A 27,186-nucleotide genomic window follows, 5' to 3' on the forward strand; every position below is an offset into this window, starting at 1 on the left:
TACCTGTAAACCTCCAAACAGTTTAGTGCTACTGATGATCACAGCCCAATTCATGGGAGTACTCATCGATGCTGTTTAATGCAATACCACAGATGCTGCCCAAAGTTTTCCTGCACACAGCATCTCTCACTGACATTCACAAGCTAAGTTTTTTCAATAGTCTTTGAGAAGGGCATTAAATAGAAGCAGAGAAAAACAATGTAAATAAACCAGGCTCATTTACTACCTCATGGATAGAAGAGTGGCTTATTATAAAATAGCATTAAACAGGCATCCTAACTGGATAGGAATATCAAATATCCAAATATCCAACCATATATCCAACTGGAATTAACTTTTTCCTTCACTGTAATAAATTCATAGAAAGCATGTGGGAGGCTTGGTTTTGTTTAGAAAGTTTGGCTTTTTAAATAAAAAAAGAAAAAAAAAATCACCCTTCTATGAAAAGACAAGACACTACCAAAAGTGTAGGATCTAGTAACAAGAAGAGACACACAAAATGTGAAGGGCCAGTAAGTATCTAAGCACAGTTTGTAAGTGAAGCGATCCTGTCAGCAACAGCACTTTTTGCCATCCAAGTAGTTCATCAGAAACCATTCAGTCCTTCAAACCAGAGGACATCAGAGCAATTAGGAAGTGAAAAGTGAACATATATCTTGAAAGATAATGCCTGAGCAAGCAGTTAATTTGGAAGAAGGAGAGACTGGAAGAGATCTCCAGGCTTACCATAAACCTACTGAACCACATATTAAACAGTAAGGCCTTGGCTGGTTGCTTTCTACTTTCTTTACTCCCTTTGGAAGGCGCTTGCAGGATCCAAATCTTCTAAGCATTAAGGGCTTTTTTCCTGTTTTTAGCTTAAATATACTCAGGGCCAGGTAGTACATGGTTTTTCTGGTACTCACATCTTTATGATTAGTAACAGTTTCCCAAAATGGTATCTCCCTTTTCTACATTTAAGGACTCATCCTACTGTTCTTCCACTTATCTTCCTGGTCTAAACAATTCAAGCACATCCATCTCCCTCATTCCAGCCACTCCTAAAGCTCTCCTCTGCAGTTACCCCAGGTGGAGTTCATCTTTCTTGTATTTGGATGACCAGCAGGGCAACCACATCAGATGAGGGGGTTCCTGCAAACATTTTGCCTGACCAACTGCAGTATAGAACTTTCTTATGTCCACATCACACTGATGACTCCCAGCAGCTCTTTTGTACTTTATTTTAGTTACCTGTTGGTCCTTTTCCCCCTCCCCAGTTTTGGCCATCTCAAGAATACCCAGTTTAAGACTGTAGAATTCTTGCCCCTTTTCTAAACATCATCTTGGTAGTTTTGTCTTTCTGCCTTTCAAGTAAGTAGCTTATCATAAGGGGACAAAGATGGAAGTGTGGGTTAGTGTTTTTCTCCCCAAGTAAGCAAATACTTAAACTGTTAATTTAAATAGAAAAATTAAGAGGAAGGAAAAAATGACAGATAAATGGAAAATAAAAGTTTCATGTGATGCTTGAACAACTTGAACACTTATGCTGCAGCTGTAGCAGAGGGTTGATGCTTAGATGTCTGCTCATGATAAAAACAAAAATCCTTCCATTAAGGTTTCCAATTACAAAATAACTTCACCTAAGGGAAGACAAAATGTACATATCCAAACACTGCCATATGCTTGTAGTGCCTTCTCAGCACAATAATGTTTCTCTTCTGGCACTAGGAGCTTACTGGTATCAAGAAGAATTTAAAGGGGTATTCTACAGAATTTATTCTTAAATCAACAGTACTGGGAAAATAGCACACACATTTGTCTTGCAGAATGGGAGGCGATTCGTGACTTTCTCAACAGCTTTTAATATCGATGAAACTTAAAACCATCTCTCTGTTTAGAAATGACATACTTTGTTAGTACTGGGCTGGTTACAGACTCAGCAGGCTGGCTTGTTCATCATTGCCATTTCTCAGTCAGAGGAAACAACGAACTGAGGAAGTACTAAGTAGGAAGAAGGCCAGCAGGAACCAGTTTCAACTAACTTTTACCTGGGTGCCTAATTAAGCTCCTTCCTGAAAAACAAAAACTGCGTTTCTATAGGAATATAGCCTACTCTAGAAGAGTCTTTCTTCCACCCTTTGCCTCACTAAAAAGAATTTTGGCATGGATGGTTTTCTTCTGAAGCAAAAATATGCAAGTACTGGGAATCTCGCACACTTGTATGGCAAAGCTCTTGCAAACAGCAGTTGTCTTTGCCCTACACCCTGCACAGGTGGGCCATGTCATGAGAAAAACATGCTCAGTTACAGCTTCCAGGCTGGATGATCAAGGACACCACTAGTGGGTCTGCAGATCAGAAGCCCAATGTTGGTGCCACACCTCACCTTCTTGACATAATGGTAGGTCAGCATGAGAGACTTAAATGTGGGATGGTTATTCTTGTAAAGCCAAAAAATAGAGGACAGAAACAGCCTGTGTGGAACTGAAAAAAACAAAGTAAGATCTTGCTCTCTACATATCAGATTATCCAAAATAAAATGTAATATACAAAAAGCAATCAAGCCACAATTAGCAACAACCCACAAATGAAACAGATTTCCTGGCATGATTCTGGACTCATACAAACCCTGTCCTGAGGAAGTTACCTGCCTTGAAGATACAAGAGAATCAGTGGTATTTCAAAGGTAGGAGTGTTTTTGAGGTGGTTCAGCTACATTTCAGTTCATTAGCTAGTATACAGCCTGGATTTTAAAGAGATTGTACTGGGTAGAAGAGTGAAAGTTGAATTGAACTATCATGTGAAGTCAAGCGGAGAGGAGCACAGTAAACATCATTTAGCACAAACTGGTATATAGTTGACAAAGCAGTAATCCATTTGGCATGGCACACTTGCCATGATGTGGATGCTGCTAACATCTCTGTCAGAAGCTGTCATCATTTTTATGAACTATTCTTATACCCAAGATATTGCCAGCCTCCACTGGCATGAGGACTGGAGCAAGATCCTTATGAATTACTATGCTCATTTACTCACCCTGCAGAAAAAAAAATAAAAACGATCACAGGTAGCACAAAAGGACTTTCTTCAGAAATGAAAGGCTCTATAGATAAAACAATGGATTAGTTTCTAATTAATTCTTAATTTCTCTGTCCCCTACTCTGACAGGTGTTGATTCAAGACCTCTGTACTCTAAAACTTGACATTAGGATAGCCCAGCAGGAGCATTGGGGGCTGAATGAGAAGCAGATTAAGGCTTGTTACTTGCTCTTTGTGTTAAATCAACAAATATTTAAGGAGCATAGAAATGACTCCTCTAAAAGCAAAAGCAGAATGGTCTGAAGGGGCTTGTGAGTTTTGGAACTGGTCTCCTATATACTGGAACTATGCAGCATGAAAAACTTTTATTTTGATCACATTTCACAGTTCCTGAAGAGCCAGAAGGAATTTCATTACAGGAATTTTCATACCACTATACTAAGGTATACATGCCTCTTTATCCCTTTTCATCCTTTTACACTTGTTCCATAAAACCATTTTCTACTCTCCAGCTCTCTCTAAGCAGGAAAGTCCTATCCGCTACACACCTGTCATAAACCAGGTAGGATATGACAAAAAAAAAAAAAAAAAAAAGAATGTTCCTATTTTTATAAATATTGATGCATCTGAAACTTTAAACAAGGAAAAAAAAAAGGAAAAAAAGGGAAAAAGGAATGTCAAGGAAAAAATTTTTCTTCTACCTTACTGTTAGGTTCCTAAGGTGCCAGTATTTAACATTATTGTCCCTGTATTTCAAGGTCATGATTACAACAGTCCTTCTATTTATGGATTATCAGTGAGAGATTATCTGCTTTTCACCAGTTCAGACACTCCACCTACACTTCTTCACATACTTCTTTTTTTTCTTCAAATGTTGAGAAGTTTAGAATTCGCTTCTCCAAGACATAATGGGCAAAAGAGCACATTTAAGTGCAATTACATTATGCTTCCTTTGATTTAAATACAGAAAAGTTAACCCCACTGGTACATTAATCTACAAGAATATTAACATATCCAACTTCAGAGACACCACCAAAATTATTTTTGCAAACAGTAAATTACTGAACAGAGTAAGCTTTTTATGACAGAGAAACAGAATGCACACATTCAGTACTTTCCTTTTTGACCAGAGAATGAAAGTCTCTAACAGCAGATAAGCTGGAATCAAAAATCTATCAAATCTGGGCCCTGCGTGGGGTATGAGTTAGCATGCCTCATATCTGGACTTGACTCCGGAAAATAAATCATGCACTATGGAAGATTTTAGAATGTTGTTACACAGAGGTTTAACTACAGTTTTGGAAACTTAATCTGGGACACTACAGTACCATGTGCAGTAAAGAAAACTGGTATCCCAGTTCAATTTCAATACCACATCCCCAGACAAAATGAGGATGCTACAGCTGAGTAACATGGATGGAAATCTCACCTGCCATCCCAAAGTTAAGTTGTGGCATTTCTTCACTTTTGGTTACTTTCCTTGGGCTCGGTAAGTCTTTTGCAGACTCTGATGCAATGGCCCATAGCTTTTTCCTGTTTGTAACACTGGATGCCTGGGTTTTCACAGGTTTGTTGGTTGTGGGGCACCACTTGTACCCTGGGTTTGCTTTCATAAATGCATCCTTGTACTAGAAAAGAAAACAAAAATTACCATTCATGACAATATACTCTAAACAGGGCAACACAGAACACTGCATGTAAGAGGATTTAATACAGTAACTAATCCTTAAGTACCTTGATTTTTTAACAGTTTAATCACATGCTTAGAGTTCAACCACCAACACAATTTGCTAAGAAGAAATATTAAGATAAGTAGAATTGTATCTAAAGAAGTGGGTTTTCTCTTTCCTCTCCTGAGGGTCTATTACCCAGAGCAGGCTGAAGTTCTGATCCTGCAAACTGCTTCCCAGCACTTGTATGCACACGCTCTGAGAAACAGATACTTGAATTCTTTTGCAGGTTTACCTTCTAGTTTGAATTAAAAGCACACATTTAGCAGTAAGCGCAGTATGATGCCTTACCTTGCACTCATTCTTCTCTAATAGTTCTGTATTTTAGAATATTTGAGAATATGCTTTCCCAAACCAGGCAGCGAAAACAAATCACAACCAATATAATGTCATATTCAGTGTCTTGTGATACACTATCCCAATGCTCCTTCCGAAACGTACCATGCTGTATGGCTGCATAAGACAAACTGTGACCATTTAAAACATTCTTTGGCCTTGAGCACCCAAGCACACATCTCAGTTGTTTGCTGTGTTCTTGGTATGAGGCAGCAAAACAAAGGAAGCCAAACTACACATGGGGGGATGGGGGAAAGGGTCTGGATCCCACAGTTTGGAGGATGGGGGAAAGGACCAGGATCTATTTTATTCACAAAACAAACCACCACCGTTTTCCAAGAATCTTACTGCCCACATTAAACCAAGATTTTTGAATGTTAACAGTAACAGAAAGACTGCGTTTCAGTATTTTACATGTGTTGCTATGCAAGGTTGAGAACTGGCAAATCAGAGGAACATGCCACACATTCCAGCTGCAGATGTTTGCCTAACAACTGATAGGGGTGTACAGAACTTGCTGCTGTGGGAGCCTACCCAGCAAGTACCAGTGCTCACCACAGGGAGAAGGAACCCAACACCCCTTTACAGCTGGGTAGCTCTCAATGGCAGCAAACAACCAAAAGAGCACTTTTGTGCTTGGAAGTACGTGGCAGGGCAGACGCAGGAAGTTTGTTCTGTGATTACATGTTCCCCACCCACACAGCTGTCATCAGTCCCAGTCATGGCACAGAGAAGCACCTATGTTTCATGCACATGCATGCACAGAAATACAGAGAGGAAAAAAAGTCTCTTGGGCATCAAATACAGAAACAGCACTGAAAGCCTTGTCCTCTGCTAGAGCCACTACGGTGTTTTCCCAGCTCAACAGTCTGCCTTGTGGCAGGGTCACCATCACATGTGCATTGCTTTCTTTCATTTCCATCTTCCCCTTCTGAGCTGGCACTTGCTACCTCCAGACCATAGCACAGATAAAAACGTTTCGGTTTACAAGAAACACAGCACTGCGTGAACCCTGCTGTGTGAAGTCCTGTATTTATAGAAATGGCTATAAATAATAAAAATCTGCAGGGATCGCTGACCCACATACACACTGTATTTTCTGAATAGGGTGTATGTATTAAATCTGCAAAGGAAGGACTGCGACACCGCTCACCTCACTCCTTTTCCTTTTCCCTCAGTTTGCTTTGGGAGCTCAACAGACCACAAAAATAGCCTGGTGGAGGGAAGGGATAGGAAGGGGAGGGTAAGGGAAGAGGAGGAAAGGAAATACACGACGAAGCAGCTTTGCCTTCCATTGTTAAAGCCACAGCCCACTCACAAATCATGTTTCCAGCCTGCAGAGTGAAAAGCACAGAGTCGCTAGCAATGAGCTACATAAGCTCTTCATATCAGCAATGCTGCTTTGAGTAATTGAATTATTCTACTGAGTAATCTGACAAGCCGACAGGCTGCCCATCAAAAGAGAACCAGAATGCATGCCATTTGTGAGACGAGGCTGCAATAAGCTTTTAATCAGTTTTCAACAAGAGCAATTCAAGTGAGCTGCATTAATGTCTTTTTTTTTCTCTGCAAAGCCAAGAAGTGAACATTAACTGCAGTTTCTGAAGGGAAGGGAGCAAACTGAGGGAGGACAACTCATTGGAACAGTTCAGTTTCAACACATAAAGGAAAAGAAAATTTAAGAAGTTAAACAATGGCCAAGAAGTACTTTTTATAAATGCATACAGGGGCCTGATCCAAATCTCAAAAAGCCTTTCATTATTGATTTTTGTGACTACTAGACCAAGGCCTAAAAAAACCAGATACATTTTGCTTACCAGGTCATGAGAAAGTAACTTAACTGAGCTACACAGTAACAAGAAAAGGTCAAAGACAATAGTGGAGTTTATTGTTTTCCTCCCTTTGACCAACTGTGCAATAAAGCAACTTAACACAGCCAGTCTAAGCAGATGTCTAAAACTGATTTTAAAAAGCCCAAAACACAGGCAAACCAAACCAACCAAAGAAAACCACAAAAAACCCAACCCAAACATAAGTACCTAACCTGGAATGCAAAGACACCACCTTGCTTTCCACAACAAATGGCAGAGACTGCCTGGCAGGGTCATGTCCCAAAGTTCTAGGTAAGAAATAGAACAAGATGTGTCTGTGGGACTGGTCCGATGCCTTATTTCTGTTTTGTGAAAGCCTGGAGAATGTTGTGTTATGCAGCGGGACCGGTGCCACTTCAGAACTGACGTTAAAACTCCCCGAGTTGCTTTCATCACCAAATAAAAAAAGATTGGCTTTCTCTAGTTGTGGTAGGAACAGCAGCTCACAAGTGGATTCCAGCTACACCTCAGGCTAGCTGTTAGCACGTGCTTAACTTTAAATGTATGCTATTAAATGTCACATGAATTCCAGAGATCTAACATTAAAAACAAATTCCCCAGAAAATACAACACTCCATTTTTCACTCCTGAAGGATGCAGGGTTCGCATTACACATGTTACAGTCCATACGTCAGCCAGTGGACTTGCCAAACTCCAGCCAGCAAGCTGGAGACATTTGTCCCCTCCTACCCTGAGGCAGCTGCCAAAGCAGTGGCACCACAAGGCCAGCAAGTTCCCAGTCTGGCTGACTGGACGTGAGGCAACACTGGCTGAGGACCAGCTGGGAGAAGTGTTCAGCTCGGCCACTGAATGGCAGCAGAACCACACAGTAAGTGAGGTTGGAAAAGACCTCTGAGATCAAGTCCAACCTGTGGACCAACACACCTTACCAACTACACCATGGCACATCAGTCTTTCCTTAAACACCTCCAGGGATGCTGACTCCACCACCTCAAGGGTCAGTCTACTCCAATGTCTAATCACATTTATCAGGCTGCTCCCTACAGGACACAATCCTGACTGCCTGGATCTTGCTGATGCAAAGATGTATTTAAAAATGAAGTGTCTTCTAGCAAGGGAATTGAACAATATCAATCTCACCAGATACTTTCTAAAACAGCTGAACACTCCCAGTAAATCCTGTAAGAGTTAACAGAAGAACACTACCCTTATTACTGAAGCAAATAAAAATGCTGGTGCATATTTATGAGTGGCCAGATTAATTTCCCTCAGTGAAGGAAAATGCTAAAAAGTACAGCAACACTTCTGGTTCCTTTTTGAGTATCTATCAGCTACAGGGCTTATATCCTAGGCAGGGAAACTTTCAGATTTAAGCTGACCTAGGAACTCTGCAGGATAGAAATAGAAAGCCTACTCATAAAGGTAACACCAGCAAAAGCAGACATCAAGCTCTGCAGGTGCAGCACCAGGTCTCCAGGGCAGTTGTTGCTACAAGAGACCATAAACCACAAGACTGAAAATAGAGGGAGTGCGGGGCCAGTTTTTCCAGATAATTAAAGCACCCCAAGGTGCAGACAGGTACATAATGGGATTTTCCAAAGTGCCTGAATGAACTAGAGACCTGATGAGCCTCTCAGTGGGAGTCAGGGACATATGTCCAGTCTACTAGGGAACTTCTCATAATTCCAGTTGGCAAAAAGTTTGGGCGCCTCACTATCCTCCAAAATGCCAGATCTTGCATACAGCTAGACACATGTAAATAAATAAACAAGTGCATTGACATGCATACTGCTGAGATAAAATCACTGCTAGTAGTAAGCAGGTAAGAAACTGAAAGCTTCTTGCATGGCACATGACCAAACGCAAATGATTTTGGAAGCTACAGCAACGAGTAGTAAAAAACATTCTAGAGACCGTAGAAGAACAGGGACTGTAGCCACTGCAGGAGAGACCACTTCTGTAAGGCCTACCTTTCTCTCTGAAAGAGTGATCTGGACGCCCAGGGTATACAATATGGAGAACAGACATGATAGAGCGTCCTCTGGGAGATGTGTTTCCTGCCAGGACAGTGGCTAGAGGCTGCCCAGTGAAATATGAAGTCAAAGGACACTGAAAAGCTATATTTAAGTAACAGAAGATTACTCACTGTATCTTAAACCTCAGCGAGCTTATATAGGTACTCAAACAGATCATTGGTGCAATGGCATTTTTATCTTCCAAAGGCATTCACCTCCTTGATTTTTAAATAAATTCTCTTTAGGAAAAAGAAAAATGCCAACAACAGTTCTCACTACAGTTTGCATTAACCTCTTTTTGGCAGTCCCAGCAGTAAGCCTACCTACAGTGAACCTGTGCAACCTGCTGTAGGTGAACCTGCTTGAGTAGTGGGTTGGATTAGATGATCTCCCCAGAGGCTCCTTCCAACCCCATCATTCTGTGGTTCTGTGAAAAGCAAGTGCTACAATAAAACGATCAGTCCACACACAGAGAATAGGCTTGTTGGCGAAGAAGGCCCAAATATATTCAACAGCACATTATAGCTGCTAATTATTGCTGTAACATACACTGTTTAAAGAATAAAAATTACACACTATCTCTCTTCTACACATTCTTAGAACTACTTATGATGATGTAAACTCCTTAGATTTATTGTTCTGCTTTGACGTTGAATATACAATTTGTTCTTCATGCCAAAAAAAAATCACTACAGGAACAATGATTTCTATAACAATATGATTAATAGTTTCAGATCTGTCACTTCATACAGAAGTTCTGCAATTATTTTCCTTCTTAATGAACAAGTTGCCTTCAGCAAGACAAAAGGCTAAGAAAAACAGTCACACAGGGTTTGTTTCTTCCAAAAATCATTTCATTGTTCTCATCTTTCCTTCTTCTGCATCTGTACTGAACCTTGTAATTGCCCTTTCCCCACACATTTAGAGAAGTATCACTAACTTGTAAACGGCAATGCAGAACAAAACTGGAATGGCTGGACAAAGCTGAGACTCAAACGTTTGAATACTGTGCCACAGAGGAGGAACTACAGAGGTACTACAGACCCTGCTTCAAAAAGGACCTGCCATGCTAAACACTTTGTTTATCCTGTGGGCCTTTCCATTCTCACACCATCTACTGAACAGACAGATCTTAGATCGTGTTAATGGCAGCAGACACCTTGAGTTTGCAGGGCAGGCATGGATAATAGTTTTCCCAATTGTTTCACAGCTATCTGCACTTCCCACAGTGTGCTACCATACTCAACAAAAGAGAGAGATGTTTTTCCTTCTCACTGGTGTTCCATTAGTTATTAAGATTGGATTCAAAGGTTACCCGCAATCTGTATCATACAGGTAATCATGGGGATCAGTTCTGGGGTCAGGTTATCCGCCTAAGTAATTGGCTGTGTCCTTCTCACTCTATTATCAATAACCATAGCCTTCTTGGCAACAGCTTATCAAGAAAGCTATTTCTTAAAAATGCTCATTTAAATTTTAAGTTGACATACAGATACTTTGTGAAATACAGGGATAAATCTCCTTTCCTTGCTCCCAGTTAAAAGACTCTGATTAAGCACTGCTCTTTGATCTGGTATTGGACTCACCAAATCTTGCTGTACCAGAAAGTGGTTAATGGGGAATGTACTTCAAGAAACACTAGTAATTTTTTAATTCTTTAGCATCAAAGGCAAAAAGGGACTAAATTTCTTGACTGTGCCTTTGGTTTAGTCCACCTGTATTACAGTAGCTGGCATCACTGGTATCAAATGCACAGCTAAGTATCACTAGTCAGCTGACACTGAACTGTATGTTATTGTTTACAATGGCCACTATCCTTACGCTAATGCTTGTACTGCAGAAATTATCACGCGATACAATCACAAAGTGCATATATTTACAGCAATGACTACTGGAGCCAGGTTAGTTTGTGTACACAGACCAACTGCTTTTTATGCTGGTCCAAAGGATCAAGTGAATTAAAGCAAGAACAGCAGCTGCTCTGGGCACCATAATCCCACTGGTGAAGCTGAGGAACGGAGGGAAGAGAAAGATCCCACAGAAAACATTTAATACACAGAGAAAAAGAAGACAAATATGTAGTGAACTCCCTTTACATCCACCATTCAGAGAGAACATACCTCCTTGGCCATGTCAGTGTATTTCTGTTTTTCTTTTGGATCTAGAACAGACCACCAATCTGCCAAGATCTTGGTTGCGCCACGATTATCGAGGCGAGGGTGTTCTTTCCGCACAAGAGAGCGGTGGCGTTTGCAGAACAAGAGAAATGCATTCATTGGTCGGCGAGCTCGTTGCTCTGAGGACTCGTCATCTTCAGTCTCATCAGCATCCTGCTCTAAACCATCAGGGCCAAGGAGCGGCACCTGGCAGAACCGAAAGGGAAGGGGTGTAAGCTCAGTTACCCGCGCTTTGCACAAAGACTGAGACTGTGTGCGCTGCATGGGAGTGAGGGAGAGGCACATGGATGCACACAGCTGTCTCCAAAGGCCATCTGTTCCATCCAGACAGTGCAGAGTTCTACATCAAACCTCCTCACCTGACAGTCCAAGGTTTGTTCATGCTCTCTGCAAGACTTAACACCGACTTCCAAGTGGAACAATTTCTAAGCTGAGGACCATTCTCTAGTAACAGTGCTAAAGGGGCTGGAGGGAGGAGATCCTTCCTACCCCCTTCTGACAACCTAGAAATCACCTTAGTGATTGGACCTTGATTATTTGTGTTTGCAACTACAGAGCACACAAGGAGGAACAGGTAACAGTTTGTTAGTTTGTCAGCTGTTTCCCCATCTCCTGCTGGTCACTGCTCAGCCTGTCAGCAGCACAGCAGTGCAGCCACCACACAGCTGCCCAGCAGAGGCAGAGGGCAAATCTCACCAGAATACACTGCAAAATGTGCTCTCTCCACTTACAGGCCAGTGTACCATTCCTACAAGGGACGAGCCACAGAACTTATTGCATGAGACAGAAAACCACCTTCTACCTAACTGCGACGCTACTGTTTTATACCCACGTTGTGAAAGGGCCTGTAAGGTCAACAGAAAGCACCATCAGAGAATCAGACTCATCCTTGTCAAGGTCACCCTCTCTTATCAGTGTGTGGCTCAAGGCAGTCTCGTCAGCACTGACCTTCCCATTCCTGCCTTAGGAAAGCACCAAGGAGATACCGATATGAATGCTATTCACATGATGGAATCATCACATCTGCATAAACAATTCCCACTTCTTGTTATGGAGAATGAGTCTAACTGTAAAAGTGTGAGGTGCCACATGGCAGGGTCCTCATGAAAAAAGGGTTAAGGTCAGAGGCACTGAACAGTACCAAAATACCAAGTGTCAAACCAGAGACAGATTACCTCAGCTGTGCAGTCAGTACTCTGGAGGATAACTTGAATTTCACATGCAAAGATAGTAAAAATTGTTTACAGCTTTTTCCTTCTTTTTCCCTTTTAAATCTTTGTAGTTTTTTATCTTTAGAAAAGAAGAAGGAAAACTTTTAGTTTGGTATGCCCTTCAGAGCCACTAGAAGCAGACACCAAGCACAAACCAACCTCATGTCTAAAATAAGCAATTAAAAAAAAAGCACATCAAAAACCCACTTTGAGCAATCAAGATTAGGATGTGCAACACATTATTAAAACAGAGCAGATAAAACTATCACAGTTTGTGTGAATTTGTCCACTATTTTGAAGGAATGATTGACAATTCACTTTCTTGTGTCACTACCTGCCTCTACAGCCGGACAGGCACCGCATCACTTTTTATTGGCTGTGCTTCTTCACAAAAGAGAACGAGACAACACAAAATAAAAACCACAGCTAGGGAGAATCCGATCCACCGTTAACCATCTATGGTCAAAGCATCCAGTTAAATATACCTTATCAATATCTTCCTCCTCTTCTTCCTCTTCTTCCTCTTCAGAGAAGTCAAGGAGTTTCTTGGCAAGCAGGGGATGCCACTGAAGACACTTCCTTTTCGGCCGCTTCCCAGTTCCTTCACCTTCTGTTGAGTGATCCTTATTCCTACTACTGCCTTTCATTACTGTGACCTGTCATGCAAAAATATTGATAAATTCACAATAAACCCATAGGCATAATTGACCATCAAACCAGTGACAAATATATGAGGAACTAATCCAAGACTCTCCGAAGTTTCTGGCAAGGTATTAGGCAGAGACTTATTCCAATTATCAACATAAGCATGGATGTATTTTATGCAATCTTAACACTTCCACGTAATGCCTAGAGTAACTAGCAATACACAATTTAAGAGCATGAAGTAAGGATGCCAGCTAGTCCAGCTCTCAAATGTGCTCCTGTCTGAGGACAGCAGACAAGCCCTTCACTAGCCAAGTGAGTGAGAGACTCCACAGCTCTCCCACACCTATATCCACTACAGCTTTTTGTATTTTGACACTGAAAATGTCAATGTCAGGATATCCCTCTTTATCACAGTGGAACATATCACCAGCCACTCAGGTGTTAATCATGCACTTACATGCACCAATGTTGATACAGAGCCCCATGATACTATGAGCTAGGATTTGTCCAGTGCCATTAAAAGGTGCAACAGGGAAATCTGAGATCCTAAGAGAAGTGAAGTTTAATACACAGATTTGAAGTAAACAATCAGAGGTAGTTATGCTGACATTTCCAAAGTACTGCACAGGAAACAAAAACCATGTGCTGAGCCAAGTGCATGCAGAAGACAAATCACATTTACTTGTGTGTGCATCCTTACCTAAAAAGTACCTCAGAAATATCTCTTAGTAAAAAACATGCTTACCACATCCCATGTATTTAAGGGTTGACTTCAGATTTGTCCCTTAGCCACTCAACTAAGGGACAAATAAATATATAAAGAAATAAAACCAGCACATCACATCCAAATACTACAGCGCACAGCAAGTAAGTGCTGCTGGCACATAGTCTGATCCCTTGTAGCTTTCTGTTAGTATTGTGTAATATCAGTGGCAATCCTGACAGGAGCATGGCTAGCTTTCCAAGAGCACAACACAAACATCAAAACAAACCGAACCTGGAGAGTGGTCAGCCAGCTACACCTTTATAAAGCAAATAAATTTGATGAAGTCTCACAGGGGTTTCCCACCAGCAGGACAGAGCAGCTGCACTAAGCCCTGGTCCCATAGGCAAAGCCAGAAGGAGCTGTGTTGCTGACTCTCAGGAAAAGGGCATGGAAAGAATCAAACCTTGTAACTGCAAGGCCACCGTGCATTTTAGGAAGCTGCTTTCTCTAAGATGCCTGGTACAAGGCTAATGTTTCAGCCTACAGCGCCAGAAGAGGAAGTTGCCACACTTGGACTTAGACCAGCTGCCCGAGCCATTGTGCCACCTCTGGGGCAAATACCCCACAAGAACTATCTCACACAGCTCCAGCCACACTCCTACATTTAGTGAGTGCTAATTCTGGTTTTGGATGATCTCTTCCAGGTGTTTCTTGTTGGTTAACTCACTGGCATTTTGGCAATGTGCCCTTGTTAGCACCAGAAACATGCATAAGCAGCTGCTTCCTCTGCAGACTCCAACAGTGCAGAAAGCTGAAGGACCTTCAGACACTGCCTGCTGGAGGAACAACTGAAGCCTGAAGCAAGGAGATTCAGAAATTTTAACCTACATTTTAAAATGGCATTTTCCTGGATGTATGTGGAAGTTTGTTAGCTCCTCCCCACTTGTCAGCGCCACCTGCCCCCCGGACTAATTAACAAAGCCCTGTAACTTTGCAGTAACTTTGTCCCATTACATACTTTGCTATCCACATAATGCCACTTCTACCTGGAAGACATTTAAACTTTGATTTCATATCACCTGCTCTTCTGTTCATTTTCTGTAACCAACTCCTGTAGGTTACAGGGAGTTTTATACAGCACATAACCATGCACCATTTCACCTAAATCTTCGTCCGTTACTTCCAAAGCAGATCCAAAAACACAAACCACTTTGGTTTAAAAAAAACATTCAAGTGTGGAAAATTAAGCCACAATCCAGTTTCATAAAATGTATGTTTGAAATTGTTTTTATCCCACTGTGACCTCTGCCATTTACCACACTGCACTGTGCTCTCCATCTGTCTCTCTTCCTAAAGTGCTGAACCACCATTTGCTTTTGTTTGGGGTATTTTCAGACACAAATCAACAAAGCTGAGTTAATGTTCAAGCAGGAACTTCAGCTCCCGTGGGTAGCAGAGATTCGTTCAGATTGCTAAGTGATACAGATCTGCCTATTACTGTAGTCAATAAAGCATGTGGCCTATTTCTGAGCAGGATAAATACGCTACAAGTACAATGGGGAGAGCTACTCCAGCCTTACCACTCATTCGTGTACATGAGCTAATCATATGGCTTCTGTCTGCAGTCAGTCCTAGGTATGATGAGTACTACTAGTAGCCTTCTACCTTGTTAGTGTGAAACTAAATTAATGTTTTGAGAAGTGCTCCATGATCCTCCTTTACAAAGTTCAGCTGAAGTCTCAGAGCTATTTCAACAACAGCACTGCCTTTAGCTGGCAGTTCTCTGCCTGCTGCCCTTAAAAGAATGAGCAAGGGAAGACTTCACAGGACTTAGATGATCCCACCATGTATTTTACATGTGCTCTCCATCATCCCTGAGGCCCTGCTATGCTATGCTATGCTGCTATGCTCTATGCTGAGTTTGGCAAGGCAGCACAGAGCCAGGCACCAGTCACCTGGCAAATCCCAAAAGGGCTCTCAGTACCTTACACCTTGGCACCACAGCTGAGCTCACAAATAATTTTTGTTTTCCATGCACGAAGGCTAGGTATTAAACACTCACCACTAAAATAAATTAATCAAAGCTCATCACACATTAGTGCTAAAATAAAAATGTATGTTCAGTTTCAGGAATTCACGGGATGTTCATTAGGTTGTTTTTTTAAATTGTGAACCATTTTACGACACAGAGTAAGTCAGATCCTGGCTGTCATACAAGCACCATTTACTACAGAAAAACACGAAGTCATTCTTTGCTTCTGCTTCGAAGTGAATCTTTGCAATCAACAACAAAAACCCTCCTGATTTTGATCCCACTGATGGAAGGACTGAGGCCACAGACTTCAAAACTTTACGTTTACAGCATGGCCTGGAAGTCCCTCACTTCTAAGTATGTCAAGCTATATACTCTATCCTCTATGCCCGCTCTTCTTTTCTATGAAATAGGGGGTCATTCATAACATGAACACATAAAATTATTTCCTTCCCCTTAAGCATGGGTCACATTCTATTTTTAAATACTTTTGTGTTTCATAATCCTTTTCCCCCATTTTTACTTATTCAGGTCCCTATACGTTTTGACCTACATTTCAGAGACTTTCTTTGGTGTGCACTTTTTGCTGATGCCCCTCTCAGTCAAACACAGAATTGGCATAATGAAAAACGTTCTAAGTCTCTATTATATCACATGGGACTTTTCCTCTTAAAAAATGGATGCCAACATAGTGTGGTAAACTTGTTTTCCTCTGGATTGCTTCATCTTCTATTTTACTACCCCCCGCGCCCCCCCCCCTTTATGGGCATTTGTGTCATAATTGTTGATATATTCACATACTCATATAATTATGAGAGAAACCCATAGAATACATCCAGACAAATGCAAAATGCAGCTAACGTGGACATTTCCCTTACTTTTCGCAAGATGTAGCAGAATGCATATATGATTATGATTAAACAACAGCGAAAGTTTTACTGGCATTATTTACTTCTTCAATGGCAAAACATCAATGGAATCCAGTTACCTGACTCTTGAGATTCTATTTATTTATCTGGTTTTTTTTCCCCCCTTGACACATCGTCAATAGCACGTTAGCTGCTTGTTTTACATGAGAGACTGGAAGCTGGCAGACAGAAGCAAGCAGAAATACCAGCTGCTTCTCTCTCTTTCAGGGATCCCCGAGCGCTGCCAAGCATCCCTACCAGCATGTTTTTAAAGAAAGAGCTGGACTTGGACCCTACAAGAACTGAAGCACACATTTAAGCTTGACAACTGAAAAGTTCCATAGAAAGTCACAGAACAAGTTATGGGCAATCTTTGAGAGATTTGGGCTTAAAAGTAGAAAAGACAGGCAACACCTGAAGTGCAAAGTTTGCAGTAACTGGAATTTGCTAACCATATCACAAAAAAAAGGTAATTTCTTCTACAGATATCAGTAAAAATATTATGTATCTTTTAAGGCAGATGTAATGGGTTTTAGAAGTTTGCAAGAGTAAAAATAATTAAAACCAGGCAACAAGATTTTACAACTTACTTCTCAGCTTAAGGATGACAAAAACGAAGTGACCGCTACTAGGGAGAAAGTAGGAATATTTCAAGAAGACAAGACAAAGGTATGGACAGCTTTGCTTAAAATAAGCCACATATGCTTTGTAACATCACTAGAGGATACCTGTCAAGGCTGACATTCATGTTCCACTGACAGCAAGATACCTTCAGGGTATCTTTTAGTGCCTATACAGATCAAACATTACAGAAATACTGTATCAGTATTAAAAACTTAAGAATTTTCTTGTGTGTGTGTGTGTCTGTGTGCTGGCTGTCCTTCTGGTCCTAGAAACATTAATCTAAGAATCATAGTCTTCTTGGATGTCTTATAAATATGTATAGCTAATAGAGCTCCTTAGGAAAAAAAAAAAGGTTCCTTAAGAGGTGGATGGTGGAGGGAAAGCAGGGGAGAAAACATCATTTAGCTTTTTACTGCCTATGTTTCTATTTCAATTACATAACTGTTTACAAGTCTTTGTTTTTTAAGAGTTCATTAATGACAAGCGTTTGATTACACTTGGTAATGTTAACTTTTGTTTTTCTCCTATCTTCTTCCCCTGTTATTTACAAAACCTTATATACACAGGTGACCAACTTCAGCAGTCCTAATTTTGGGACTATCTCATCCCAGTATTGATCTGTCACTGAGAATGCTGCTTGTGCTAAATAAGCTACACCCGATAAACTACATCCCCAAACACCAAAATACTTATAAAGGTCTTCAAAAGCAGCCAGGTGCTCTAAAGCACACGTTGTAATACAGGTTAGAAAGAAATGCAAGACCTGCAAAAGCAGAACCCCACAGACATGGATTGTGACTATGGTGTAGTCCCTGTTGGAAGATTCTCCACGGAACAACATCTGAGCTTCAGCAACTCTCATTTCCATGAGGACAGTGGAAATTAATTTCTGATTTCCCATTACCTTAAAAAAACCCCACATTTCCTGGAGCCCAGCTGGGTCCCCAGTTGACTCAATGAAGATTACTGGTGCAAAGGAGCAAAGGCAGAGTTTCAAGTGGATTTTCCACACTTTCTGCTCTGTTTTACATGATTTAAGTTCTCTACTACATCATAAAAACAAATGCTAATGAGAAAAGAGAGGACTGAACTATGACACTAATAGCTTGTTGTTTTGGGGACTACTGAGTCAGTGACCTGAGCTGTTTCAATAAAGAAGCAGGAGACTGGGAAATGAGTTCATGTTCTCAGCAGTCTAGTGGGCTGAAGAGGTATTTGAATTTTCAAATGAAAGTAAAAGGAGATTTCTGGCTGTAAAATACACCTACACAAATACAAAAAGTGGTTTTTTAAAAAAATAAGTTTCTTTTAGCTCTGGAATAACTGAACCAGAATATTTCTATAATGTACGACAAAAACTAGTTGGCACTAATTGCTGACCAGTCAGTGAATATACTCTTTATTGCTTCACAGCAGAAAGCCATTAATGAGCTTTCTAATTTTCAGAGATGTGATGGTTTAATGGGGGACATGCTGAGCTCAATGGGGTCCTGTTTGCCAGCGGAGGTTTGGGAGAGACTGTCACCACACGAAACACTTAGCAACACAGCTACAAGTGTTAGTTAATTTTTAATGACACACTCTTCCATCTTCAGAAATGATTTTAAACTGTTCCTTATTCTCAAACTCAGATCCCAATTGCTTGCTTTCTTTGTTCTCTAATACCTAAAATTAAACCCCAAGATCATTGAAAAATGTCAACAGCACTTTTTTAAAATTTTGGGAGTTTTTCTTAAGTATCCCTTTCATACCTACTGAAGAGGAAGAAAAGCAACATATAAAACAAGTCAACAGAGTCCAAACTTAAACTCTATTCTTTCTCTTTTCATTTAGACATGCAAAATAAGAAATATTTTCTTTGGCATTTTTTAATGCAAAGAAATCAAGCAAGGTCTAGTATGAAAACCACTTTATGTTGAACAATTGTGAAGCAGCTTGCTGGCGCAGATGAAGGGAAAGAATTGATGCAAGAGTTTGCCTTGCAGAAACAGGTCTGGGGCTGTAAATTACTAACATCTTTACTCAACCAGAAGCATATGAACAGGAGCCTGGAGTCACTTAGGAAAAAGTAGTTGTCTGAAGACTCAGGTCTTAACCATAGCAAGACTTTTTGTCTTTGAATTTAAGTTATAGTAGGACATTTGCTATTGCAGGACTCATTTCAGACTTCAGCAGCTGCAGAAGCAGAAAGACCAAAACCAGAAACCCAGTAAGTCACAGGCTACAGCTATACTTACTTCACCAAGTAAGACTCCAGTGACACACTCCGCTAGCCACAATTTCTGGATAATAAAGTGCAGAAGACAAGCATGTGTTAGGGTTACATCCACCTTTCTGGACAGCAGGTGCTAACCACCCCACACACCAGAAGATCACCAGCAGGTCTGCCTGCAGGCCTGTGCATCTGCTGGAAAAATGCACCTGGATTATTAGCCTAGCAACTTCCTTTGCCTGGAGCTCCTACAGAGCAGGCAGGGGGTTCTCTTGCTGCATGCTCCGTGCACTGCTAACACAAAGGAACCACAAGCTGGGGAGCAGGGCAAGGCGTCCTGCACAGGTAGGTGAGGTCACTCACCCAGGGGATGGACACACTGGGACACCCACACTACCAAACCTGGCTCTGCTCCTAGGTGAAGGAGATGTAACCCACAGAGCCTGGAAATTCTGGCATCCTTTTGCTCCAAAGCTGCATTTCTTTTTGTTTCTACGTTTGCTGCCACAACAGGAAAGAGCACCAAGAAACGTGGGAAGGTGAGCAAAATAAATGCCTGAAATTCAAAATACAGAGGCAGCAGAGCCCCACCTACTTTGCAATACTTCCTCCCACAGAGAGATAATGACAACGCCCGCTGCAGAGCCCTCTACTGACACTGGAGTGAGTAATTTATCAACAGAGCACTTCTCCTCCAGGAACACAGAGTAGACTGTAAAATGCAACCACCTCTCAGACAGGAGATGAGTGCTTGTCTGCAGAGCATCACAGACCATAGCAACAGCACAATCCAAAAAGGCACTGACTTTCAGCAAGTTAAGAGCTGAGAGAGCACACCATGAAAAATTTGGTTTGTGTTCCTGTGTGAGCAGGACTACCTGAGCCTGCATGGGGAGCAGCATTTCTCAAAAGACAGGTATCATTCCTGCATTTCCCATCATTTCAATGTTGCAAAATGAAGACTGAAATGTGATTTGTCAACTGGATCACCAGGAGTTCTCTCTAGCTTTTGCAAGTCACTATAAGTGCTCAATCTCAGCATAAAGACCTTTTTAGAGCCAGTGAGCTCACAGGTAAGATGGCCACAGGAAATACTTAATGCATTTCACTGCATGGATATTTCCATCAGATCATTCCCAGGAGGGCATCTGCAGTTCAGCAATGGCTTCCTCACTGAAGGGCCTCTCAGGTTAAAAAATCAAAGTCAAATTGGAATTTTTTGTGAACAAGAAGAGTGGCCTGGAGTTCTGCTCACAGCCTTCAGAGGATGAGACCCTATGAATGAAAAAAAAAAAGAAAAAAAGTCCACGTTCTTGACTTGCCACTCCCAAAGCTCCGTTTTTATCTTTGATTAGCAGGCATACAAATTGCTGTAGGGTGCAGTCATGTCGGAAACACGGCCAAGTGCTTTTGTGCAGCGCAGAGCAGCACAAAGAGGAGACGTTCCTGCAGCAGACATCGCAGGGGGAGCACAGCTGAATGGCAAAATTGTTCAACTCTCCTTTTCACCTCTTGTTGATTGTGTCCCAGTGTCTTCTGCAAAACCAGGACAGTGCAGCTGTGTCCATCACTACTGTAACCCATTCTAAGGTTTACCATGTGTGTAACGGAGCTTTCATAATAAAATTCACTCAAAATTACCACCAGCGTCAGGGGGACCATATACAGCTGTATGAGCAAATGAAAGAATTACTCCCTTAATACATATTTAATAGGCCATAAAATATCCTTGCACAACCCAATATTATACTTTGTCTACTTCTGCTCTCTTCAATTCAAGTGCAATAGGCTAAGGCAGTTGTCTAAACATTCCCTTGAAGAGCTACTACCCAACCCACTAGTCCTATGGAAGAATAATCAAATTAATGGCTACAGAAAGTACTTACTCAGCTTTGTGCATCTTCAGTATAAAGCCCATAAATCATGGTAACACATAACTCTTATGCATCTCAGAAACAACAATAAAGAGGCTACACAAGAATTTCAAATAAAAAGGGGCTTGTGCCATGTTCACTATCGGAAATACCACAAGACTGACTTGATAATAAATTCCTAGCTACTGAAGCATTTTCTTCAGAATCAAATTGTCACTATCACCTTTCATCATCTCCCCCTACCAAGAGGGGCAAGTGTGTAAAGCCAAAAATGAAAAGTGAACCCTTCTGAGTCTGCTCCCTGTATGAACCCCTCCCTACCAAACTCTCAGTTAATTTCCAAGCTATTCACCGTATTAAAGCAGCAACACTTTGCCAAAACACACTGTATCTCAAATTAGGCATAACCCAAGAAGGTTAACAGAATGCCGAGGCAGAGCAGAATTTTGCTAAAACAAATGGCTATAAATCCCTTCTCCCAAACAAGAAGGGATGGCCTCAGGTTCAGACTGAATATAAGGAAAAATTTCCCTGCCAAAAGGGTTGTCAAGCATTGGAACAGGCTGCTCAGGGATCTGGTTGAGTCACCATCCCTGGAGGTCTTTTAAAAGAAATGCAGATGTGGCACTTAGGGACACAGTTTAGTAGTGGACTTCAGTGATCTTCAAGGTTTTTTCCAACCTAAACAATTCTATAATTCCATGAACAATAACTGGAAACCAAAGTAATGTGCACACATTTATCAGTTATATTTGTATTTATCATCTTGTTAAAGCAGCATTTTAAGACACAGGAATGAGCTTTCAATTCAGACTAGATTCCTTAGTGCAGTGGTTTAATTTGATCACAGAAAGAGATACAGCTAAAGGAGCTCTAATTCTGGTTTTTGGAAGCATCACTGCCTCTCAGAACTAAGCAGATCCACATAAAAGCCTTTGAACATTGAAGGTCTATGAACATTTGTAATGATTTTGAAAGCAGGTGTATTATCTTAATACACAATTTTCAAGTGCCATCTAGTGGTTATTTTCTTTTCAATTTGAAATTTAAAATCTTTCCCTTTCCCTTATCTTTAAAAATTTTATAAAGTTTGTTATTTCTATCACTTCCTGTTATTTTATTATGTGACTCTTGACCATGCAATGGTAAATACATGCTTGAATTAAGCCTAAGTTTGAGCATTCTGATTAACTGAATTTGGGCCAGAAAACAGCTGATTTCAAACTAAAAAATTCAAAGAAAAAGGGGAAGAAACCCCTAAGCCTTATACATCTTATCCATGGAAACAAGGCACAAATATCAGTTCATTATATAGAGCTTTTTCAATCAACTTAATGACTTCTTATCATGAGAAAATTCTGACTTGTTAGAAAGTCTGTAAAATAACTAAACACACAAGAAAATCCTGGAGAAAAAAGCATGTTCTAAGCATTCCTCATACTGGATAAAGCCAAAAATCCACAGTACCGTATCAAAAGGTTTCTGTTTTACACTCAACCCAACCTGTGATATTACACAGGCCCAAAACTTAAAATACTCAGCTAAGTTTGGCCACTTAACATTATTAGTGTCATGATGGGAACAATTAGCTCATGTCTTCTGTGTCTCATCTCAAATATCCTATTTTTCTCCAAGTGTAAGGAATTTGGCTCACCAGGTACCCCAAAAAAGGGCTAAATGTGTACATGCAGTAGTGTGCCCAAGAGAGCATCAAACCTGCAGTGCATCCCATGCAGACAACCATGCAGAGCATAACAAATCTTTGATATCAATGATATCAAATATCACTGGTATGTATGGAAAGATATGTATGTGCTTCCATTCCACCTGGAAATTTATGGAAGACTGTGTCAGGTAGCCAACCAATCAAGGAAAGTATCTGGGCTTCTTTACAATGAACCTCTGAGATCCTAAAAGTAAGATGGTTCCATTTCTGTAATGGACTTCCACAGAGGTACAGTAACATACAAATAATTTTGTGCCCACATATGCCCATAGAAGAAGTATTAGAACTCAGAGTCTGAGATGGAGCCAGAGTTAAAATGTACTCTTAACAAACATCATCTTTGCTATTATTCTACTGAAAGACTTGTTAGCTGTGGCAGAAATAAACTCTATTGGGAGGGGGGCAGGGAGGGAAGCTTAGATCTTATTCATTCTGTCTTGAATTGAAAGCACCTTAATAAAAGGTGGGAACATTGCTATCTTCCTAACTTTTGCAGTTTGGAAAGAGTGTAAAAGAGATGAAAAACCTTAGACAAAAGGTCAGAAATAAATTCATGGTCAAACTGGGAAGAGAGCTTTTAACTCCGATCCCAGCCCCTGCTCCCTTCTGCCATCTCTCCCTTCCAGAAAATGAAGAAACTGAAAAGAAAACTTTTGCATTCAGCAATCTTTTTGCGTGCTTGTTCCATGGGTAATCAGAGAGACACTACACATGCCCGGTGAGGCACACTTTAGATGCAGCTCCAGGCAGGCGTCCCCGGAGCCGCAGAGCTCGGAGGATGCAGTGGGAGTGACAGGCGGCTCATATCCCCCTGGCAGGGCCACGCTGCTGCCCCTGCACTCCACAGCCCCTGCTCAGCCCTCGGGGAGCAGCACAGCCTCGCCGAGCCAGCGGCATCATCCCAGCACGGCACAGGCAGCAAGGAGCTCACTGGGCAACCCCACCTGCTCGTGAGGCCCAACACTCCAGTGGACAGCCCTGGGAACACCTCACTGGAGACCTGAGCCGTGTCTCTCACCCCTAATGCATCCAAACCCTTACACACTCCACTGAGCCTGCCTGATCTGGGGCTTATCCGACATCCTCAGCGCAATAATCCACCTACAGATCCTGGAAAACTTACAGGATAGCGCAGCTACATCTGGGCAATTGGATAAAAAGCAATGCAGAGATCTAGAGATGCAAGAAATCACAAATCTGCCCCTGAATACAACAGAGCCTACATACACAGTGCCTGAAAGAGTAAAAAACCCTTACATAACACACAGATAATAGAATAAACAATGTACTTAAAAAGCCCTCAGAAGGTAAAATGCTATCTTATTCTATTTATAACCTCAATAAGGCAGTCTCAGCTATTCAGCATATTAAACTCCCCCTTAAACACCTAACAAAATAATCAAAATAATTTAAAGTTTCATAGTTCCATTATCCCATTGCCTAAATTGTCGTACTCAGCTATTCAGTTAATCCATTAAAAAGGCATGGAAATTTTGGCCTACACTGCTTCAAATTCTTTCTAGGATAAGAGCATTTTGTGTATTCCCTCAGGTGTGTCCCCTCTAAGAGCCCATGAGCTAAAATTATTTGAGCCAAGTTAGCAAAGCAGTTCCCCCAGGAAGCCAAACAACACCAGGCCTAAGTGTATTGCTCTTTTTGCAGGTGAAATGTAAGCTAAAATTCTGCATGCAGATTTAAGAGCTTCACTTGATGGAAAAGGTCTAAAGATCAAACCCACACAGCTTACAAAACTTAAAAAAAGTAATTTTACTTTCATACCACGATTTAAAAATTGCTTTAATTGAGAGCTACACGTGTACCAGTACGAGCTAGAAAACCCTGTATAATGGCAAACAATATCTAAGTGTGTAACTGAGCAGGCCCATATTTCATAGACAGCAATTCACTGTAGCATTATAGCCACATTCTCCTGAAGCTCCCTGGATGTTGAGTATGAATGATTTCAAATTCCTGGAAAAAAACAACCTACCAAGAAAATGTGTTCTTTGCCAGCGAGGTAGTGTGATGCTGTAAGACATTTCAGTTTTTCCCTAACAATCTGCCTCTCAAGTAAGCTTTGAACTAAACCATCAAAAGTAAGCAGGGCTGTAGACAATGCTCCCATTCTCAAGCCATATGCATGCTCATATGCAAAAATGCATCACCACCTCGAGTTCTGCTGAACATAACAGTCTCTTTTAAGGAGAAAAAGACTTGGCCTATTTTTAATTCATAGAAAGACAATCACAGGATTCAGCAATGTCCACTTCAAAAGATCTAAAGCTAGAAATGTGACATGAGCTGCATGTGAAAGATTTAGGGAAAAGACACTTTTGCATTGTTCCTCTTAAAATGCCATAATATACTTACTAATTTTCATGCACTTACAAACCATTATTTCAAGAAAAGGGCAATATTAAATACTAAATTCAGCAGCTGGGCGTCTCTAGTCCTGCTCAAGGCAGACCTAGCTACAAAGCTGAACCATGCTGCTCAGGACCCCACCCAGGGATAGAGAATCCAGCACTTCTTTCAGCACTTGTTTCACCACTCTCACAATGGAGGCTATTTTTCCTTAAGCTCAACCCAAATTTCCCTACCTGCAACTTGTGACAATCACCTTGTGCCCGTCCTTTCACTATGCAACTCTAAAAGGAGTCTAGGTCCCTCTTCTTTGTAATTATCCTACAGATAGTTGGAGTCAACTGCAGCATCCCCTCAGCCTTCTCAGGTGAAACAAGGAGCTCTCACAGCCTCTCCTGGTATGTCATGTGCTCTGACCCAACCACCTCAGTGGTCCTTGCCTATGATACCTACAGCCCCTCCGTATGGGTATTCAGTCTCAGAAGCTCAGAGCAGGAAAACCCTTCCCTCAAACTGCTGTCTACGCTCCTGCTCACACAGCCCAGCCTACAGTTTGCTTTTGTGGCTACAAGGTCTTGCTGCTGAATTCTAGTCCACTTACTGCCCATTAGGATCACCAGGTCTTCTCTGCAAAGCTGTTTTCTGCCCTTATTTTTGTTAAACTTCTTGGGTTCCTGCTAGCCCACTCCAACTTTCTCAAGTTCCTCTGAATGGCAGCTCCTGTAATCCACTACTTCCACCAATTTGGTGTCCCCTTTGATTTGCTGAGGGTGCACTCCAACCCATCATTTTTATCACCAATGAAAATATTAAACACTGGCACCACTATCGGACCCCAAGGAACACTGCCAAAAACTCTCTAGCAGTTCAGTGCTGGCTCAACCCATTTTTCACACACTGCAGTCTATCCAACAATCTATCCAGTGGGAATTCAGTTTGGCTCCAGGGATGCTAATGAAAGCGTCAAATGATGCCATCAAAGTAAACAAGGTCCTCTGCTCTTCCTTTGCCAACAGCTTTTTCTCTCCGTCACTTTTTCACACTCAGGAACAATTTGCCCTTGGTAAATTCATGTTTGGCTGTTCCCTGTCCCCTTCTTGCTCTTCATTTGCCTAGAAATGACCAGTGCTGCAGTCCTCTCAGTGACCAAGCTGAGGTCAGTCAGCCTGCTGTTTCCCAGATGTTTCTTAGTGCCATAGAGCACAATTAAACACCTCAGGGTCTGATTTCTTCTGTCTGCATGATCCCTGAGAATGATGACCCTGTTTCATTTGACCTGTGGTAACCTGAGATTACAACCATGCTACCTGTTTGCCAGTAATTCCAAATGCAGAAGAGCTGGAAATACTGGTATGTGGAGTATAAGCAGCACAGCTAGTTTGCCTCAACCCTTCCTGTTTCTTTCAGGAAGCTACCCAGTACTACAAACCAAAGTTTGCAAACATCTCTGCCCCACTTAAAAAAAAAAAAAATTTAAAATCCATGAAAGGTGAACGTGGCAAGGTATTTTAACTGTGTTTGAAAATGAGAGTCCAATTTAGTCCAAGCTTTTCTTTACGTTCTAATTTTTTAAAACGCTTGTTTTTCAGTAGGGGGAAGAACAAGAAGTTACTGTGATTCTGAGGCAAGCTCTAAAAAAAAAAACCCCAGCAAGCAGAGAGCAAGAGGAAGCAAATGAGCTTCCTCATCAAATCATGTGTGGCACCCAACGAACAAAAAATCTAAAATCCAGATATTTGCCATCCTGGGAGGTCTGCAGTGGACAGGTCATTCAC

The 27,186-nt window shown here is 41.3% G+C and overlaps 1 protein-coding gene across 21 annotated transcripts in view; it reads right to left on the bottom strand.

Moving 5' to 3' along the window:
* BBX (BBX high mobility group box domain containing) overlaps positions 1-27,186 on the bottom strand; it is a 153,158-nt gene that overhangs the window by 62,129 nt on the left and 63,843 nt on the right. For 20 of the 21 annotated variants that reach the window (XM_032098345.1, XM_032098353.1, XM_032098351.1 and 17 more), the window contains 3 exons: positions 12,803-12,973; positions 11,050-11,292; positions 4,446-4,644 (listed from right to left, as the gene is read on the bottom strand). In XM_032098345.1, the coding sequence (XP_031954236.1) occupies positions 4,446-4,644; positions 11,050-11,292; positions 12,803-12,964 (604 nt within the window). In that variant the 5' untranslated portion in view covers positions 12,965-12,973. The remainder of the gene's footprint in view (positions 1-4,445; positions 4,645-11,049; positions 11,293-12,802; positions 12,974-27,186) is intronic. The other variant, XM_032098342.1, reaches the window with a different exon arrangement.

The sequence above is a fragment of the Corvus moneduloides genome, chromosome 2 (assembly GCF_009650955.1).
Source record: "Corvus moneduloides isolate bCorMon1 chromosome 2, bCorMon1.pri, whole genome shotgun sequence".
Classification (NCBI taxonomy): Eukaryota; Metazoa; Chordata; class Aves; order Passeriformes; family Corvidae; genus Corvus; species Corvus moneduloides.